Genomic DNA, 19725 nt, shown 5'->3' on the forward strand with positions numbered 1-19725 from the left:
GTTCCATCTTTGGTTTCTGTCGTCATCAACCCTGAGCTTCAGACTCCTGCTACCAAGTTTTGTCTCAGACAAAAGAATCACCAAGGATATAATAGGAATGTCTGGGCAATAGATTTTTTCCATGTTTTACCTGTTCTACCTTCAACAGTATCCCATATGATACAGTTCTCCATCAACCTTGGGTGTGGAACCCATCAGCCTGGTAACAGGTATGAAGGTTGAGATTTTGGTCTAACATTAAATGAGAAAATGGATTTGGCTACTAGAACTAAAAATGAGTTGTCCAGTGTGTGTTTGTGTGTGTGTGTATGTGTGTGTATTCTCTGTAAAAATCTTCTGGACTTTAGTATAGAGCTAAAACATTTTTATCCTTGTACAAAATTAGGTCACTTTAATAATAAATAAGCCTAATAGTCATTTTCTATTATACACTTTCCCCAAATGTATGTATATGATGTTACTATGAAATTCAAGTTGTCTTATAAGAGTTCTTGTGTTCTTGATCCTAATACTTTGGCCTTGGTTATGCCAAAAGATATCAGTGGTGTTCTGGAATAGCAATATAAGCTGTGGAAGCTAGCCGCTTGGAAAGATAGCTTAGAGTGAAGGATAAATAAATAATCTAAGAAAAGCATGACCCCAAGTCAATGACATGTGACCTCCTAATAGTCACTAAAATCAGTTAGCAGTTGGAAGGCCAGGCATGATTTCTCATTCTTGATCACTATAGTGTTTCTTTTGTCCTGTCTCTGGCTTAAAATATGTCAACTCTCATTTTAGCATGATGAAATGGCAATGGGAGACAAAGTAATTGCCTTCCAATCTATCAATTTCAAGTGCTCTAACTCAGGTTATTATTTGCCATTTTGAAAATATTGAATTTATCTTTGCACAAGTAATGTGGCCATTTGTCAATCAAGGGTGGTTTGCATATGAAGGAAAAGGAAAATAACTATTTGAGAAAGACCTCTTTAAGAGTTTTCTATGTTTGTTCAACACATATTGATATTGTGTTCAGTGAGGTATGAATTGTTTTACTTTGCTTGTCTTTGCCCCTCTTCATCATTGATTCTTTTATTGATGGCAGTGTCAGCTTAGAATTTTCAACCAACCATGGGCGCTCCTGGTCTCTGCTTCACACTGAATGCTTACCTGAGATATGTGCTGGGCCGCATCTCCCTCACAGTACTGTCTATACTTCTGAAAACTATAGTGGGTAAGTATATCCTTTCTGAAAATATTGGAAGATTTGCAACTTTTGATATGTCAAAGAATAAAACCCGCCTCTTTTATGTCGGGCTGCCCTAAAATAAGGAATGGGAACCATAGTGACTCTTTTTTATATATTTTAGAAAAGTGCTCTGAAAAAATAAAGGAAACTACTTTGGGTAAATCTGGTCATAAAGCCCCATTTTATCTTTTTAGTTGTAGTTCAACAATAATATTTATTTTTAAAAGTGCCCATTTATTGGATTCTAATTGCTTGGAATGTAGTTTGTCAATTTCTTTGACACAAGAAGTTAAAGTATAAGAAGGGAGATTTCTACTTTTTTTCTATTCAACTACTTTTTTATTTTAAAAAATTATTCTGAACTAAATATCAAAAAACAAACATTTCCAAATAACAGAACAAAATGCAAGAAGAGAATTCCATATGAAACCATGAATCTCTATTTCACACCATTTCCCCACAGATAGAGAGAGAGAGGAGAGAGAGAGAGAGATGGATGGATGAATGTATATATACATCCTTCTACTTATATATAACAAATTCCATAGGCTACTTTCCAAACTTCCTTGCTCATCTGTGCCTTCCTTTGAATTACCCCATATTCTCTTTTGTGTGTATTTTACAATATTTAAATGACCCTCTTTTTTTGGCATTGCTTTTCCTAACCACTTATTTTCAATCCTTTTCCAGTTAAAAACCAGAAGGAAATAAATAAAACTTGTAACAAAAAAGTATAGTCAGATAAAGCATATATATTCCATGGCCATGGCCAAAAATATGTTTCTTCTACACCTTATATTCATCATGTCTCTGTCAGGAGCTTAGTAACATATTTCATCACAGATCCTCGGCAGACATGGTTGGTTATTGCTTTGATTAGAATTTTTAAGTCTTTCAAAGCTGTTTTTCTTTACAATGTTGTTATCCTGGTATAAATTGTTCCACTGGTTCTGTTCACTTAACTCAGTATTAACTCATACTATCTAGGATTGTTTGAAATGATCTCTTTTATCATTTCTTATGACAAGATAATATTCCAATACAGTCATGTATCACAATTTGTTATCCATTCCCCAATTGAAATGTGCCCCTTAGACTCTAGTTCTTTTCTTTTTTCTTTTTTTATCCTCACTTGTTTCCCTCTTGAGTCTGATTTATTTCTACATGAAACTGTTTGCATTTATGTGTGTTTAACCCTGCTTTGAACATTTCACATAAGAGTGAGATTCACATGATCCCCTTATTCTTCCACATTTATATGTTTTTCACAATCCCAGTTTTGAGAAATAGCAAATTCTAACCTCATCTTCCTCCTTGGAATTGGCACACTAGCACATTCCTTTACCTCTCATCTCATTTCCCTCTTAAAATCCAGAACAGAACCAATTCACTCACAGGCCTGTTTTTTTTTTTATTTCACTTCCACAATAACTTTTATAGAATTCAAAGTTCTGAAGAGGAACTTCTTTCTTCTCCCTGTATTAAAATGCCAAATTATCATATGGCCACTTCCAATTTCTCAAATAAATTTAGCTCTCTAGATTTCTCTTGACTCTTCTGTTCATATTTTAAAGTTCATACTTAGCTTTAGTCCCATTTCTCAGTGCCACCATTCTGTACTTACTTTGTAAGTTATTTCTCTTTTGCTTTTTACAATGTTGTATTCTAAGATCTCCTATCATTTGTAGTAGAAGCTGACAGGTCTTGTGTGATCCTGCTTGTGCTTCCTTGGTAGTTAAAATGCTTCTTTCTGGATACTTGAAATATTTTTTCTTTGATGTTGGCGCTCTAAAGTTTGGCGATGATGTTCCTGATCTTTTATTTTGGGGGGTCCTTTCAGGAAGTAGTTTGTTTCTATCATTACTTTGCCCTCTGAGTATGATAGATATGGGCAGTTTTCATTTATGATTTCTTTAAATATATTAACCAGACTTTTTAATCACTATTTTCAGTTATTCCAATTCTTAAATCATTTATCCTTGACTTGTAAACCTCTTACATTTTCTTCTATTTTTTAATCTTTTGATTTTGTTCTAATATTTTCTTGCTATCTCATATAGTCATTGATTTCCATTTGACTTATTCTAGTTTTCAAGTGTTCCATTTTTGGGTTAAGTTTTACTATTTTCTTTTCTAAGCTAATTCTCCTCCCAGTTCTTTCTTCCAGAGCATTTATGTTTGGTTTTTTCCTCTTGTTTCATTTCTTATAGATACATAATTTTTATAAAAAATACATTTCTTCCTTCGAATCTCTGCTTACAGTTGTTTTGGATCTTCTTGTATCTTCTTGGATAGACTTGGATAGATCTTCTTGGATAGACTCTGAGTCATCTTTAGAATGACCATAATGTTTTATATTGATCAGTGTCTACTTTGGCTTACTCATCTCTCTAATTCCTGAATTGGAGCTTTGTCTCAGGGCCAAACTCTGTTTCTTGTTGAACTTTCTTTTTTTTTTCCTTGTTGCACTTTCTGATGGTTTGCTCAGCCCTACATAATCTTGCCCTGGGTCACTTGGGTTCTTGCACTGACCTTCACTTCCCATGTTTAGTTTCCCCTCTCCTGTGTTTTTGAGAGCTGGATGTGCAGGACCCTGTATGGCTTCTCAAGACATTGTGCTAGAAGACTTCAGAGCCCCTGGGTGCCTGGGATGTTATCATCAAAGTGCTACTGCACACCATTAGTCACTTCCTCTCCTGCTAGTTTTCAGCATCCCCACTGTGGGTTTACAACCACTATGGAGTGTTCCAACTACACTGAGCCTTTCTGGGAGGATCATTCAGCTTTCTTAAGTCTAGCCACAGATCCCTGTAGACCACAAGCATTCTGATAGTTCTTGGAGGCTGCCAGCTCTTTTGCTTAAAGTGGTATTGACTTCTTTAGCAGTTTCTTCCTTATTCCCCATGAGCTTCTGACCAACTTTTTCTGTAGTTCTGGAATGAAAGAAGTAATTTGTTGTTATTTCTTCTCATTGAATTTCTTGATCATTATTTAGTCTAGTGCTAATTTCAGGTATTTTACTGGAGTAGGAATAGGTAGATCCCAATTAGGGCAAATAATGAATCACATAAAATAGTCACATTATTTTAATTCAAAGTTATAATTATGTGTAAAATATAGTCATTGTTTCCAATTCAATGGAAATACACAATGGAAAATTTTTAAAATGAGATATTTTATGTTTGCTAACATAATACAATAGCAAAAGATAAAAATATTTCTGATTCAAGTTTATTACAAAATAATATAGTAGCTCTAGAAAGCAAAATTAAAAACATTTTAAAATTATTGAAAGTCATACTTAAAAATAAGCCTACATTTAGCATGTGATGAAAACATCATCATTGTAATTTAAAATACTTTAGTGGTGTAGAATGAACTATCTTCTCCTTCTGTGAATATTCGCACATATACTAGTAGGTAGAGATTACTTTATCTGTATGTCAGTAAATTTGCATGATCAACTTCTCACACAAGTGTAGTTTAATGATCTGGGGCATTATCTAAAATCAATAATGCTGTCTGACAATGAAATAGTGTTGTCTTTGCAATATTTTGCCACAGCTGAACTAAAATGACTTGAGAACCCATCTTTGAAAACTGCTTTCATCACCCCTGCTTTATTACTTAACCACCAAAGAGCTAGAAGTGATCAGCGGCTGTATTTTCTCAGGGCACAAGGATTGGGAGGCTGATAAACAAGCTTTGGTTTTAAATTAAAATCCCTTTTTCATTATGTCCCGAAAAAATTATCAGGTGACTTTAAACCCTTTAAGTCAAGTTTGAGGTTCTTTTTTCTCTTAGAAACATAAATTCTAAAAGCTTTCCTTTTCCAGAATGTTTCTGTTCCATCCACATTAAAAAATCATTGATCAATGTATCTGCCTTCTTCAATTATTTTCTTCAGAACAACAACCCAGAGTGTCTTCATCTGCACTGACCACCTCTTTGGTCATTTTAACACTATAAAATCGAACTCAGTTTTTTAAAGTGATCAAACCAATCTACTTTCAATAGAAATCTCTTCACTTTCTACTTAATTTCCATTTTCTTTCATTGCCTTAAACTTGAAATGTTTGTCTGAATAGCTGCTCTGCATTTTTGATTGCAGTCTTCAATCTATACTACTAAAAGATGTTTCTTTAACTTCTAGTTGTTCGCAAACCACAAGAATCTGGTACAGGTTTGCTTTTCTCTTTTATTTTACCTGTATTTTTTATAATCTGTCTTGTCAGGCATGCCACCATCTTGTCCCGTTTCAGAATTATTGTGACCCTTTTCTTGCCTTTCAATTACATCAGTTTGTTTGTTGTAATGGAATAATAGACATTTTCTCTCCCTTTTTCTGCTATAATTGTTTCTGTCTCAGGTATTCTTTCTTTTTTGCTTTTTGTTAACAATTCTTTTTCAAAAATCTTAACACAGCTGTTGTGAATATGCTACCTGGCAGCACATCACACCCAAACATGACAATAAATGAGTGCAGATTAATAATATAGCAGTTTGATAAGACCCTAGACTAGTGCGTACACATTGTAGTGATTGAATTTTGACTTGCATTAAATGTAATCTGGTATCATTTTATAATTCACACCAAATCAAATTTCCCATTTGACCTAGCTCTGTGCAGGAGCTGGGCAGTCTGCCTTTATTCAGACAGCCTTCTTTATCAGGCCAACCCATTTTTATCTTCATGCTCACATGGTCATACATTTCCACTTTATGTACTTGGCATTGAGGCAGGTGGGAGACAAAGTGCACAGAGCGGAAGACTAAAAGTCAGGAAGACTCTAGTTCAAATTTTGCCTCCAGCACTTAGTAGCTGTGTGTTAGACAAGTGTCTTAATCTCCCTAGTCTCAACTTGCTCATTTGTGAAATGAGAATGTTGGACTTGGTGGCCTCTAAGATCTCTTTTAGCTCTAAATCTCTGACCCTATGATCATTACAAAACCTCACCGGAGTTAGAAATATTATGGAATAGCCTTATAAGTACTTAAAATACAAACACAAGTGGAATACTTTTTTGTTGTTCATTTGTTTCAGTCATATCCAACTCTTTGTGACCCTTTTTGGGGTTTTCTTGACAAAGATACTGGAGTGGTTTGCCATTTCCTTCTCCAGCTCATTTTACAGATGAAGAAACTGAGGCAAATAGTGTTAAGTGATTTGCCCAGGGTCACACAGCTAGTAAGTGTCTGAGGCCAGATTTGAACTCATGAAGATGAGTCTTCCTGATTCAGGCCTGGTATTCTATCCACTGTGACACATAGCTGTCCACTTACCAGTCTTTGAAAGGTAGGAAGCCAAAATTGACTGTACAGATAGATTATTTCCTAGCTTCTGTTTGATATACTTTACTTTGAGAAGGAGGATGCAAGCTATGATATGGCTCTGTCCTCAGATGGGTGGTGAGTAGACATTCTGTCTCTATACAAAAGCTGTAGAGCAATCTAGGGATTTCACATCAGCTTTAAAAATAAAGAATATGTTTGAACCAAGTACAAAGTTCTGCAAGAGAGAACTGGGAATTGGAAAGAATGTTACCTTTTTAACATGAAACACATTTTAGCAGGTATATGTCAGTTTAAAATGATTGCTTATAACAAGTTCAGATGCATAATAATTTAGGTCAATAGATAGGTCATAATAAGTTAATAGATTGTTGGATCAGGCATGTGTCAGTTAAAAATTATCCCTAATATATTTGGATGCATAGTAGTTTAGTCAAAGATTAATATTATTGGAGCTGGAGGGACATTAGAGATCATATAATCCAGCCTTCTAATTCTCTATATGGGGAAACTGAGACCCAGAAAGGCTGTGACTTGTCCAGGGTCACGATGGTAATTAGATGGCAGATCTAACAATCGGACTCTAGGATCTTGATTTCTAATCCAGAGTTATTTTTACTATACCATGGATGACTGAATATAAGTACAAGTAGATTAAAGAGAGATTACTAGCAAAACAGTTACATCCAATCCATGCAGAATATCTTGTGGTTAGAGTAATTGATGAGAATTTGAACTTAGCCATGAATTAAATTTTATGCGTTCAATTTCTTGCAGGTGGAACCGAATAACTATCCCCCTCCCTAATGCAGCACTAACCAAGGACACCAGGATTCGCTGGAGACAAATGGGCCCGATCCTTGGAAACATGTGGGCGATTGATAATAGTTAGTATTTATGCCTATTATAATCACATACCATTGATGTAAACTCTTCCTGCACTTCTGTTAGCTCAGCACAGACTTCATCGCATTTGGAAGTTATAGCCCTGCAATTCATCAAACACTCTTTCTTCCTTTGTGCCTAGGCTTTCTGTTAGGAAGCCCAGGGATGAGCAATCAGAAAAGGCAGTGGAGTCAGCAATAAAGGGTCCTGGTATTTTGCAACATACATAATTAAAATGTTTTTAAAGCCCCGAAACTCAAACTCCCAGGCTTGATGACAAGGGATAGCCTAACATTCCCTTCAACTGTTTACATCGAATTAACATAAGTATATCCCACTCTGCGCTATTAAAATAAGGCCTATTCTTCTCTTAGTGGCTGCCACAACATCTGGGATGCTCATATGCTAAACACAGAAGACCTTCATAAAGAAACACCATCACTATAACAAAATGCAAAGCCTAAATGATTCATGAGAGTGTAAATATGCCATCTATACTATCTGCAACATCTCTCACAAATGTCTTTTCCTTTCTATCCCCGTGGCCACCACTCTAGTGTAGATCAGCTGTACTGTTGCAATAGACTCTTAATAGGACTTCCTGCCTCTCCTCCCACAACCCCTCCAATCCTTCCTTAATATTGCTGCCAGACTTCTGTTTCTCACATATACCTCTGGTCTTCTCACCACAATGTTCAATATTCGGTGACTCACTATTATTTACCAATTAAAGTTTAATCTTTTCCTAGCATTCCCAGCATTCCCAGCATCCCACAATATAATGCCAACTTATGTTCCCCATTTTATCTCAAATTGTTCTCCTTCATTAATTTTGTGTTCCAAGCAAACTGAACCAATCTCTAACCTCCAAACACATGTTGAACTCTCCTGCTCTGTACCTTGGTTCATGCTTGAAACATCCTTATCCCAGTCTTCACCTGTCACATTTCTACTTGTCTTTTAAAGTCCAGCTCAAATGAATCCTCTACCCTGAAGCCTTTTCACCATCAGAACTCACATAGCACATAGTTTTACAACTCTCTAATGCACTGACCAAGTACTAGAGTGGTTTAGTTATCTATATATGCTTCTGACCCCCTTACTAGACTATAAGCTCCATGAGAATGACAGCCTTTTCTCATCTAAACTATTTATGGTACAGTGTGCTACATGCCTCAGATAACAAGATAAATATTTGTTGAATTGAATTTGGGGACCTCTCTGAAGATGAATTTATTAAAATACATGAGCAAATTCCAAATACGGGGAAGTTAACATAACTCTTGAGAAAGAAATTGTAGCGTCCTGCTTATGGTTAGTATTTGTTTAGTACTTAACCTGCCCCCAACAGTATATGATGCATTGCCACTGTGCATTTAAACAAATGAAATGATAGTAGTTAATAGTGTGGCCATAATGCAAACCTGGAAGCAGGGAATCTTAAATTCTATTCTCAACCAAGGCAGGGAACTGCCTCAGGGCTCAACCTAAGCAACTCCCTCAAAAGAACAACAATAACCAGCTCTCTGTCTTATCTGCAAGATGGAAAACATGACACTTGCCTCCTTCTGGGATTCAGTGAGAATTCACTAATGAGTGATTCCTTTTTCCTTCCTGATCCCTTCTGAATCCAAGTTCTTTCTGAAAATAGAAAATTGTATGTTAAAATAATATAATTGTGAAGAAAAGCAAACTGGTAGATGTCAGTGGATGTCAGAATTTTGTTAGGGATATATACATATATGTATATGTATGTATATACATATATATGAGTGTGTGTGTGTTTGATTATTATGGACTCAGATTCAGTGTCTGTGCTGCTTAATTACAATTCAATAACAACCCTGCAAAACAGTTTACACAAGAATTATGACTTCAGTTTTACAGGTAAGGAAACCAAAATCCAGGGAAAGATGGGATTAAACCCAAGTTACTTGATCCTAAGTCTAAATTCTCTTTTTTCTGGATTGCCACACTGCCTCGCCCTCTTTTTTTTGTTTTTTTGTTTTTTGTTTTTTTTGCTTTTTGGTGAAGCAGTAGGGGTTAAGTGACTTAGTGACTTGCCCAAGGTCACACACCTAGTAATTGTCATGTATCTGAGACAAGATTTGAACTTGGGTCCTTCTGACTCCAAGGTCAGAGTTCTATCCACTGTGCCACCTATCTGCCCCTCCTATCTTTTTTTTTTAATAAGGAAAGAACCTTTGGAAATTTCCTAAAAATATTAAAACAACTAGATTGGTACTTAAAACTAGCATGTAGCTTACAAAGAGGAAAAGTCCACTATTATTTGTTATTTTTAAGTTTCAGGCAAGGTTGTTACTATTTTTCTGGAGAAAAAAACATGAAAATGGTGATACGGGGAAAAAATTACTTTTTTCTTCCATACCCTCAAGAAAAAAAAATTATTTGTTCATCATCAAGAAAATTTGCAACCTAAGATTATTCTTTAATGCATTAAAACTCTTGGATAGAAAATTGTGGTGACAACACTTTTCTTAAAACTAAATTTTAGTTAGTGCCTTTGAGGTATTCACTTTTTCATTCTGATGGAGACTTTTTTTATCACTAGAATCAATGACTTTTTGAACTCTGTATGCCCACTTTAATAGGTTTAGGGAAATACCTGGCATCACCTCTAGGCTGTGCTGAACTACAGAACAAATTAGCCCATCTAAAAACCATAAGGCATGTATGCCTAGAGCCATTGAATTAGATTTTCTCTGGTGAGAAAAATGGTACCCATTTACATACGGCAAATGGTTATTTCCTTGGCTTCACTTTCCTGAGTGCTAATTAAGTATATTGTGTAGTCCATTGGAGCAGCCAAAGGCTACTTATGCTTGGTAGAAGTACCATATTTGTCATCAACTTCATCCATCCAAAAAGCAAGCACAAAAACTTATGCCAATGTATTGTTGATCCTGTTCTATCCTGAGGCAAGGCCAAGTTAGGACTATACCATGAACAAGGCTCAACAGCCTATTTTGGAACAGGCTGGGAAATGAGAAGAGACAAATGCTGGAAGGTTCCTATTTGGGAAGTGTACAGGCAGAATGGCTAGATTGACCGTGAACTTCTAGTAGACAGAGGGCATTATGGGATGCTCAGCTGCCATGGATGCTAGATCCAGAAGCAAAAGGTTATGTCTAGACAAGAAGCAGGAAGTAGTACCAGATTCAAGCAAAGTTTGAAGAGCAGGTAAAAAAACAAACTAACTAACAACAACAAAAAAAAAAAAAACATGGTCTTGGGGTTAGGCTTTGATACTGAGAAGACAAAAAGCATCCAAGCTTTATGTAGTGTTTGTAGACCCCTGTTTCTTATGGACACTGGCGTGTTCTTAGTTCCACATGTTGAGAAGTAACATGACATAATGGATAGAGAACACAGCATTTGGGAGTCAGGAAGACATGGGCTCAAATTTCAGTTGATATATCAACTAGCTTTCTGGCACTTACCAAGTGACTTAACTTCTCTTTAACTCATTTTTCTGAGGAAGTTGGATTTAATGACCTCAAAAGTACCTTTCAGTTCTAATTTGTGATCTGAATTTGGATTTGTAACTTCACACAATCAGTGGAATATTGTGATTTTTAAAAAGAATATGTTGTTATGTCAACATCCTTGGGAAAATAATTGTTTTTAAACTGTTCAAGAGATGTGTTATTCTCCCCAAGTTGATTAACATTCAGAAATATATTTAAGAATCATAGGTAATTGGTTGTCCAATTGTGCTCATATGTAGAGTTGGAAATTTCAAGAAAATGTATCTCGCTTGATCCTTTGACATATCCATATGCTCCTTTGTGATTCTTCTTTTCCCCAAGAAAAAATATGAACCTTATAAAAATATAATGACTCAGAATAAAAATATTTTGTTTTAAGTAGTTTAAATGGTTTGGTTGTACAAAGGACAGTCAATCACAAGTGTCCTCCTCTACTCTTCTCTATGCACTTTTTTTTAAATCTTGAAAACATTATCTGTGAATTCTAGCACTTTTGTAACCTAAGCAATTAACTTGTCATAGAATGTATCATATGTCACCTTCAGTTTCCCTGAACCTCCACAAATAGGGGCCATATGCTATATATATATACATATATATGTATATATGTGTGTATATATGTGTATATATGTGTATATATGTGTATATATATTTATATATGTATATATATGTATATATATGTGTGTATATATAGTATAATATCTCATTTTTATTTCATAAAATTATTCCACATGTGGGTGATAATTTTAGCTTTTCCAATAATATAATTTTTATTTACACAAACCTTTGTTTTCCTTTGGCAGTTTATATTGGTCCATCATGCCTGAAATTCTGCTCTGGAAGAGGACAATGTACTCGAAATGGCTGCAAGTAAGCACCCTACTAATAAGATTTGTAGGTTTTAAAAAAAAAACCATGTAATTTGTGTTGCAAGCCACAAATTGTTATGCTTTTTCAGGTTAGGTCGATTGGGTTCTACCAAGGACAAATGCAAAATTTGTTGAATATAAATTCATTGCTCTAAGATTATTATTATTATTATGTATTCTTTGTACATGGAGTTGTGTTTCATAGTTTTCTATATGTTAAACCTAGAAACAAAAATTTAACCAAGCATTCCATTTTGTAATCTATTGAATTTCAGATACTTTGCTATGTATTTTCTGCATGCCAATCCAAAATGTTATGCTGTCCCTCCCTTAACTTGGACCATTCTTCGAGTGTTCTTGAGTCATTTTAAAAAAATTATATGAAAATGTTTTCTAAATCAGCTGCAAAAACAACCACTTACTCAGACATCCAGGAAACAAAATAATTTGGAATGGACTTAATGGGCAGAATTTAGCAACTCTAATGATAAAATTAATAATTTTTATGTCATCTATAAGTTATTTTTCCTTTCAAGGAAACTTGTTTGTCAGACTTCTAATATATTTTCTGCCTTCGTGCAATTTTTAACTAGTTTGGCTTCTTAATCTCTTATGTAAATAATAATATGAAGTGGCTTAAGTGTATAGAAAAAGGAAGCATAGTAATTGATGAAAATAGTGATAAAAGCAAAATAAAATCTTGCAAATCTAGAATTTTTAAAAGAATATTATAAACTACACAAGAGGAAGGTATGAGAGATGTCACGTACTATAAATGCTACATATTAGCAAATAATAGCTAGCATTTATACAGTGCTTTAAAGTCTGTGAAGCACTTCACATACATTATTTTTTATTTTATCCTCACTATGACCTTGAGAAGTAGTACCTATTATTATCCTCATTTTACAGATGAGAAAACTGAGGGTAGGGTTTAAGTGAATTGTGCTCACACAGTTAGTAAGCATATAAAGTAGGAACCAAATGTGGGCTTCCTTAATCCAAGTTGAAAACTATCCACTATGCTATCTCACTCTTGTGAGTCATTTTCCCTTTGCATTTTGTGGTGATGCAGGTTTCTTTATGAAGTTCTTCTCTTTTTGCTCTATGAACTTTAATGTTTTCTTAGACCTATGATCTCATCAATGTGGGTACTGCCTGTAGTAATGTGGATTGCAAGCTCTATCTCCTCCCAACCTGTGCCACTCTTGTATAAGGCCTTCCACAAAATCTTCTGAGGTCTGCCCAATGTGCTGAGCACCTTCTTCTGGCATCAAAGATATTATAATCTAAATAGTAGCACATTAGTAATTTAATGGATAATCTCCTTTGGTCCATATTGGTATTTGAACTGAAGAGAAATATCTACATACCTCAAATTTATTTATTACGTAGTACTTAAGCCATGTGCAACTGTGTATTAATGCAATGCATAGGCTCAACAAGTATTTGCTAAATTTCTAATCTTTGCATTTGACCTATATAGATTTCTGTCTTGGTCTATCTGATCATTCATCCTGCTTTTTCTCATCCTCCCTATACACACATCCCAAAAATAGAGAATAATTTAAGGGACATTCATTATGGTCACTCAGGAGCATCATTTCATGTCTTAGACATGACATTTATGAGAATGGAAGGCCAATGCCACCATTTCAAAATCTTTTCAACCGTCCAGCTTCCAATCAAAAAGAGTCCCATTTAAAATGGAATATTTAAAAATACAAGAAAAATTACAAAGATGTGAGGCACGTTTCAGAGCAGACAAGCATGGTTTAATGGAAAGAGTGCTGGTATTTGAATCTAAGGACTTGGGTTTGAATCCTGGCTCTGCCACATACTACCTGCATTACCTTGGGCAAATCACTTCACTTCTCTTGGCCTCAGTTTCCTTTTCAGTAAAATGAAAGGACTGAATTCAAAGGTATCTCAATTCCCTTCTGATGCTAAATCTATGATTATTGGTTTTTAGGAGAAAAGTAAAGTTTGCTCCATACTATTTTCACCAAATTTCATCTTAAATGCCTTGGCAAAAAAGCAGATTCTTCACATCTGGAAGAATAACTTTTTCAGGTTTCTTTTACGTCTCGCTCCTACATGGTTAATCCCTTCTCTTTTTAAGTTTCCCACAATGCTATAAAAATATTAATTTAACATTTTCTTTATTCTGCAGTTCCTGAAAGATATTAATTTTGTGTCTGAAAGTTAATTTTTATCCAATATGCTAGAAAGTGTTATCTACAAGAAAATATTTGTACAGTAGCATCAAAGAATTTTTTCCTCAAAAGCTTTGACATAGTATTGATTAGATTTTATTAAAATAAGTATCTATGTTAACAATAATTGTTTCAAACAGAAATATGAGTAGTCATTTTAAGCCTTCACTATTTAATCTCAATAATCATTCCTATTATATAGTGATTTAGGGTTTGCAAAATGTTTCCCTAAGATCAGCTCTATGAGTAGGTACTACAAGCACTACTATCCATAGATGAAGAAACTAAGGCTCAGGAGGCAAAGTCTCCCACCCAACGTCCCAGAGCTAGTCAATGTCATAACCATGTTTGAAATTCTTGTCTCTAGCTTTCAAAGCCAAAGATACATTAGCATAAAATTTCATCATATACAGTGCACTAATTTCATACTCCATTGCTAAGTTTCCTTAGATATACAGGACTATTCCTAAATACCCTTCCATCAGGTCACTATTTGTAGTGGGGAGGAAAAAATGGGCTACCTAAGGTGTCAGCCATACATCTATACCCATAATCAGCAAGGTTTTCTTTTAGATGATTCTGCTACTGTAATTTTATTTAATGCACACTTATTATCCAACTGCTGTGTGCATGTTATGAGCACTATGGAAGCTACAAATATAATAGAATGCAGAATCCATGTCTACCCAGAATGCACTGACAGGGCTACAAAATGCAAACTTAGAGGCAATATGACATAGTATAAAGAGTCCTAGATTTGGAGTCAAGTGACCTCTGGGTACAAATTCAACATTTGACCTTACTGTATAACCATGGGCAAATTATTTAACCTCTCTCCCTGGTTTCTCCATCTATAATATGGGGATAGTATCTTATGATCCTTACCTTATTAGGATTATTATGAAGATCAAATATTAATATATTCATAAAATGCTTTGAGAACTTTAAAGTACATATGAAATCCAGTTATAATATACAGTATTATGAAATGAATGAATTCAAGGTTCCATGTGAGGTTTGAATAAGAAGGTAAAATAATACCTAATGTGATCAAAAAAGCTTCAAAGAAGAGGTGGCATTTGAGTTTGACTTTAAGGAATGGAAAATGGTTCTTTAAGTGAAGCTTGGAAGGACATTCGAGGCATAGGGAACGATGTGAGCAAAGGCAGAGCAATAAGTGTAGTTTTACTGCACTTTTACTGTAATGTAGAATACGTGATTGGGGAGGGGCAGTGATATGAGGTGAGAATGTAAAGATAAGTTGATGTCAGATAATGGAGGGACTGGAGTGCCATGAAAAAGAGTTTGCAATACATGCTGCCATTTGGGGTGTTTTGGACTATGTAAATTCAGGCAAAATACTCTTAGTTTCTTTGAAAACTCCTCATGATCTGATGGCCAACTATGGCATCATCCTTTGGGCATGTGCCATAGGATTGATTTGGGTTTTTTTAAGCTCCTTTTGACAATGAAATATATTTTGGATACATAAGTGACTTGAACAGGATCCCACAAAGAGCTACTTTCTACCAAATTCCATTCTATAGTAAGGTGAATTACATTGGAATTTCACTGTTCTTATAGGAAAAGTTAAAAAAATAGAAAAAAAATAGTAAAGAAGGTAGTAGCAAATAGAAAAAATATGTGCGCATGAGTTCCTGGTTAAGAAATACTTCATTGGTGTTTTGTTGGTTTTTGTTTTGAAATCACAAAACCTATTATTTCATTGGTCTAGAGAACTGCCAGTGAGAAAGTCCATTTAGCAATGCCTACTGGCTCCTGGTCTGCATTTTATAATATTAGACAGTTGCCGGGGGCACTAAGAAGTACAGTAACTTGCTTGGGGTCATACAGCGTTAAGTGTAAGAGGTAGAACTCCATCCCAGGTCCTCTTGACTCCAGGCCAAGTATATGTTTACTGCACCACATCTCTCTCTTAAAGATAATTCCCTTCAAATCTTTGGTATTCCTGGTGTTAAACTAAAAATACATTTAAGACAATGGTTTCTTGAGTTTGGCTCAAGTGCCCAAGTCAGTTCATATGAAAACAGAAAATGTCTACAAATATCAAGTGTGTAGTGGCATCTTTTCCTTGGAGCTCCACCAGCCTAGGATCCTAATTCTAATAAGGACATCCACATGGATCAAGAGTTAGTGTTTTCAAATAAAACTGTTGGTATTCTGTGGGTCTTAAAGAGTCAAAACAGAGAAACTAAAGAACAGGATGCAATTGTATTTTCCAGTTCCAAGTGATATAATATTACCCCTAAATACATTTCAAGTTAGAGCATAATCATTGCATTTTATTTAGCTGAAATACACTACTTGCATTTAAAACATTATCTACAGACTTTCAATTTTTTGCCAAATATTCCTCAGAAATAAGTCTCCTGTTGATAGAATTTGTTATGTAGTTTTGATATTTATCACCTTGAAGCAAATTACATACTTTGCAGGCTGCACCTTTATTGAGTGACTTCAGGATAGAACTATGCACGAATATAGGTATGTATGTAGGAAAATTATGTAGAATTTGTCAAAGATGCACAATGAATTATTGTTTTAATCATTACCTTTTTTTATAGTACTGCTCTGCCAAGAATACATTCTATTAGGATATTTACAATCAACCCTGCTGACTCTTCAGATTCAGAACTCTTGGAAGGCTAATAAACTCCACTTACCATTCAATCACATGCTTGACTTTATTCTCCCAAAAGTGGATTCAGAAAAAGCTCTGAAAAAGCAAAAGTTTAAAATTGAAAGCAACAAAGTTTAATATTTAATTTTGTTGTATTTCTCTGACAGGTGTGACCCTGGCTTTTCAGGTCCAGCTTGTGAAATGGCATCCCAAACATTCCCAATGTTCATCTCTGAAAGTTTCGGAAGTTCCAGGCTCTCCTCTTACCACAACTTTTACTCTATCCGTGGTGCTGAAGTTAGCTTTGGATGTGGTGTCTTAGCCAGTGGAAAGGCATTGGTTTTCAACAAAGATGGGAGGCGTCAGCTCATTACATCCTTTCTTGACAGCTCACAGTCCAGGTGGGCTAAGAAATGAATGGCAAAGTGATACAACTAATTTAATTTTCTGATCTGTGTATTTTCAATTTTTTTCTTATTTCCAAAATATGTGGCTTTAACCTTTCTCTAAATCATAATTAAGATTGGAGACAAGGGATAATTTTGGGTTAATCCATTCTTTTTTTTTTTTTTAGCAATTCCAGTGCTTAATGAATGACTTTAGGGTATTTATTACCAGCCAAATGGAAAAATATGAAATGTTAGCATCAAAAAATGTGTGCCAGAGCCAAGTGCAAATTAATTATTTATGTAGTTTTATTTATTTGACAGCTTGTGGTGGCTGATTATATCCCTTCCATGTCTTCCCTTCCCCCAGTACCTAATAAATAATGCAGTACAGTGATGATTGGCACTTTAAATGTGTATATGTCATATACATATATTTGTGTGTGCATGTATATTTTTATGAATGTAAATAAGACATGTATTCTCTTCTATTGTATGTAATATTTTACATATATTTATGCATACATATATACATATATTTTATGTATATACATTCCACACTGACATTAAAGGGAGGGAAAGTCAGTCACAAAGCAGCGTGGGAAGTTCATCTAAACTTGCCTGGAAGTCTTTTTAAAAGCAGTAATGAATATAATATTTTGAAATACTTATGTATACTCACTAATCTACATAAATTAATTTTTATTCAGGTTTCTCCAGTTCACATTAAGACTAGGAAGCAAATCTGTTTTGAGTACATGCAAAGCCCCCAACCAGCCTGGGGAAGGTGTTTTATTGCATTATTCTTATGATAATGGAATTACATGGAAACTACTTGAACATTATTCTTATCTCAACTACCACGAACCAAGGTATGTTGGACACAAAAGAGATGTAATGATAGCAGCTTCCTTCTGGAATCATAATATGTAATGATAGACTACAAATAGTCTGCAATTGAGTTTTAGCCAGGACAAAGATTAGTGAGTCCTGGAATGATAAATTAACCATGTTTCTTTTAGCAAATTCCATCCTGGCTGAGTTTCTATATTGTAAAGAAAGTGATTTTTTACATGAAAAGTATTTCATTCAGAGAAAGTTGAAATTGGCATAATCATGAAGTTAAATATATGTACAAGTTAACAGTGATTTTTTTTCTTTTATAAAACTGAAACAAATAAACATTCAAATATAGTCTTAAATTACCAATTTTGTTGACAAGTTTTTGTTAATAAAATGATAATTCCAGAATCATCTTAGATCAAACAACATTATTGATTCTTTTGATAAATAATATTATTTTTGTGTATTATACTATTTTATATAATAGTTTTAACAAGTAGAAGTCCAGTAGATGCAGGGAAGTGTTTCTAAGATATATTATCTGTCATACGTAGAGATTAAAAATGTATTTAGCACTCTACTTTTTTTTATCATTAAAGCCTTATTGGTAAGAAGGCTGCTATTTATTTAAACATTTCTGTCTTTAATTACAGTTTTAGAATGTAAAATTTCCTTGTAGTATGACCAAGTATGCCTATACAGAGGTAATTTCAGATATATTAGGAAGTATTTCTTCACTTTTCAAAAAAAATACTTCATCAACCTGCTCATAGACACTTGAAATTCATTTAACACAATGAAATCTTCATTCCAAATTTAGGACTAGAGATTGGCACACAAAAATTAAGAGAGGTAACATTGGCTTAATCCACACTAATGAAAAGGTGACCAAAAATTCTTTTCCAAAAGAACCTTTCAGTAAGAGGACTGTACTTGTCCTCTGAGAAAGATGATGATTAGTACAGACAAGGAAGGAAGAAAAAAAAGAAATAGAATGGCTCAGGAGCAAACTTCTCCTACTTTAAAATTTTGCTTAAGTCTTGCTTTTACAAATACACTAAAACATTTTTACTCAAATCAAATGGAGTTGTATCCTGATTGGATGGATGGTGCAATAGATGGATGGATAGATACATAGATAGATAGACTGATTGATTGATTGATGCATGCATGCATGCATGCAATCTAATAGATATAATAATGCACTGGATCCAATGGATTTTTTTTACTCTTTGAGATTAAAAGAATTTGAATTTACATGACCAGTAAGAGTAAAGATAAATTCAGCATTGTTTTTTGGGAGAAACATTAGTATAGTATATCTATGATATGAGAGGAATCTAGAAAAAGAATAGACAAATATCATAGTTACAGTAATAATGATTAAAATATAAAGAAAGTATTGCTCCTATATATTGTCCCCAAACACTAACATTTTCATAACAAGAATGGACAGTTACAAAATTCTATTATCAGTCTATATCCAGAAATTTAATTAATCTTTGATGACATGAAAAATAATTACACATTTAATGTTCTACTGCAAAGGTGCATTTATTCTTGCCTCCCATTTGACAGCAACATTTTTCTTCTAAGAAAACCGTGACAATTTTTTCATCTTAAGTATGAGCATAGTTTGAAAGATTAAGATTGTGGAAGAGTTTTCTCAGCAAGTTAAAAAAAAACACAATGATATGTGTAACATTAAAAAGAAAAGTTCTCTTTAAACTGAATTCTATTAGAATTCTTCCCCCATTCCAGCCAGCACATACTCATGCTTTCTCTTGCAAATTGTTATCATGAAAGAGACATTGCAAATTACTCTAGCATATATAGTTTAGCATGTGGTCTAC

At 34.3% G+C, this 19725-nt stretch overlaps 1 protein-coding gene across 1 annotated transcript in view; it reads left to right on the plus strand.

Annotated features, from left to right (window-relative positions):
- RELN (reelin) overlaps nt 1-19725 on the plus strand; it is a 549610-nt gene that overhangs the window by 344610 nt on the left and 185275 nt on the right. The window contains exons 14-19 of the mRNA XM_027838603.1: nt 1-209; nt 1088-1216; nt 7301-7410; nt 11721-11787; nt 16811-17044; nt 17740-17901. Coding sequence (XP_027694404.1) covers nt 1-209; nt 1088-1216; nt 7301-7410; nt 11721-11787; nt 16811-17044; nt 17740-17901 — 911 coding nt within the window. The remainder of the gene's footprint in view (nt 210-1087; nt 1217-7300; nt 7411-11720; nt 11788-16810; nt 17045-17739; nt 17902-19725) is intronic.

The sequence above is a fragment of the Vombatus ursinus genome, unplaced genomic scaffold (assembly GCF_900497805.2).
Source record: "Vombatus ursinus unplaced genomic scaffold, bare-nosed wombat genome assembly UNPS02014830.1, whole genome shotgun sequence".
NCBI classification, from domain to species: Eukaryota; Metazoa; Chordata; class Mammalia; order Diprotodontia; family Vombatidae; genus Vombatus; species Vombatus ursinus.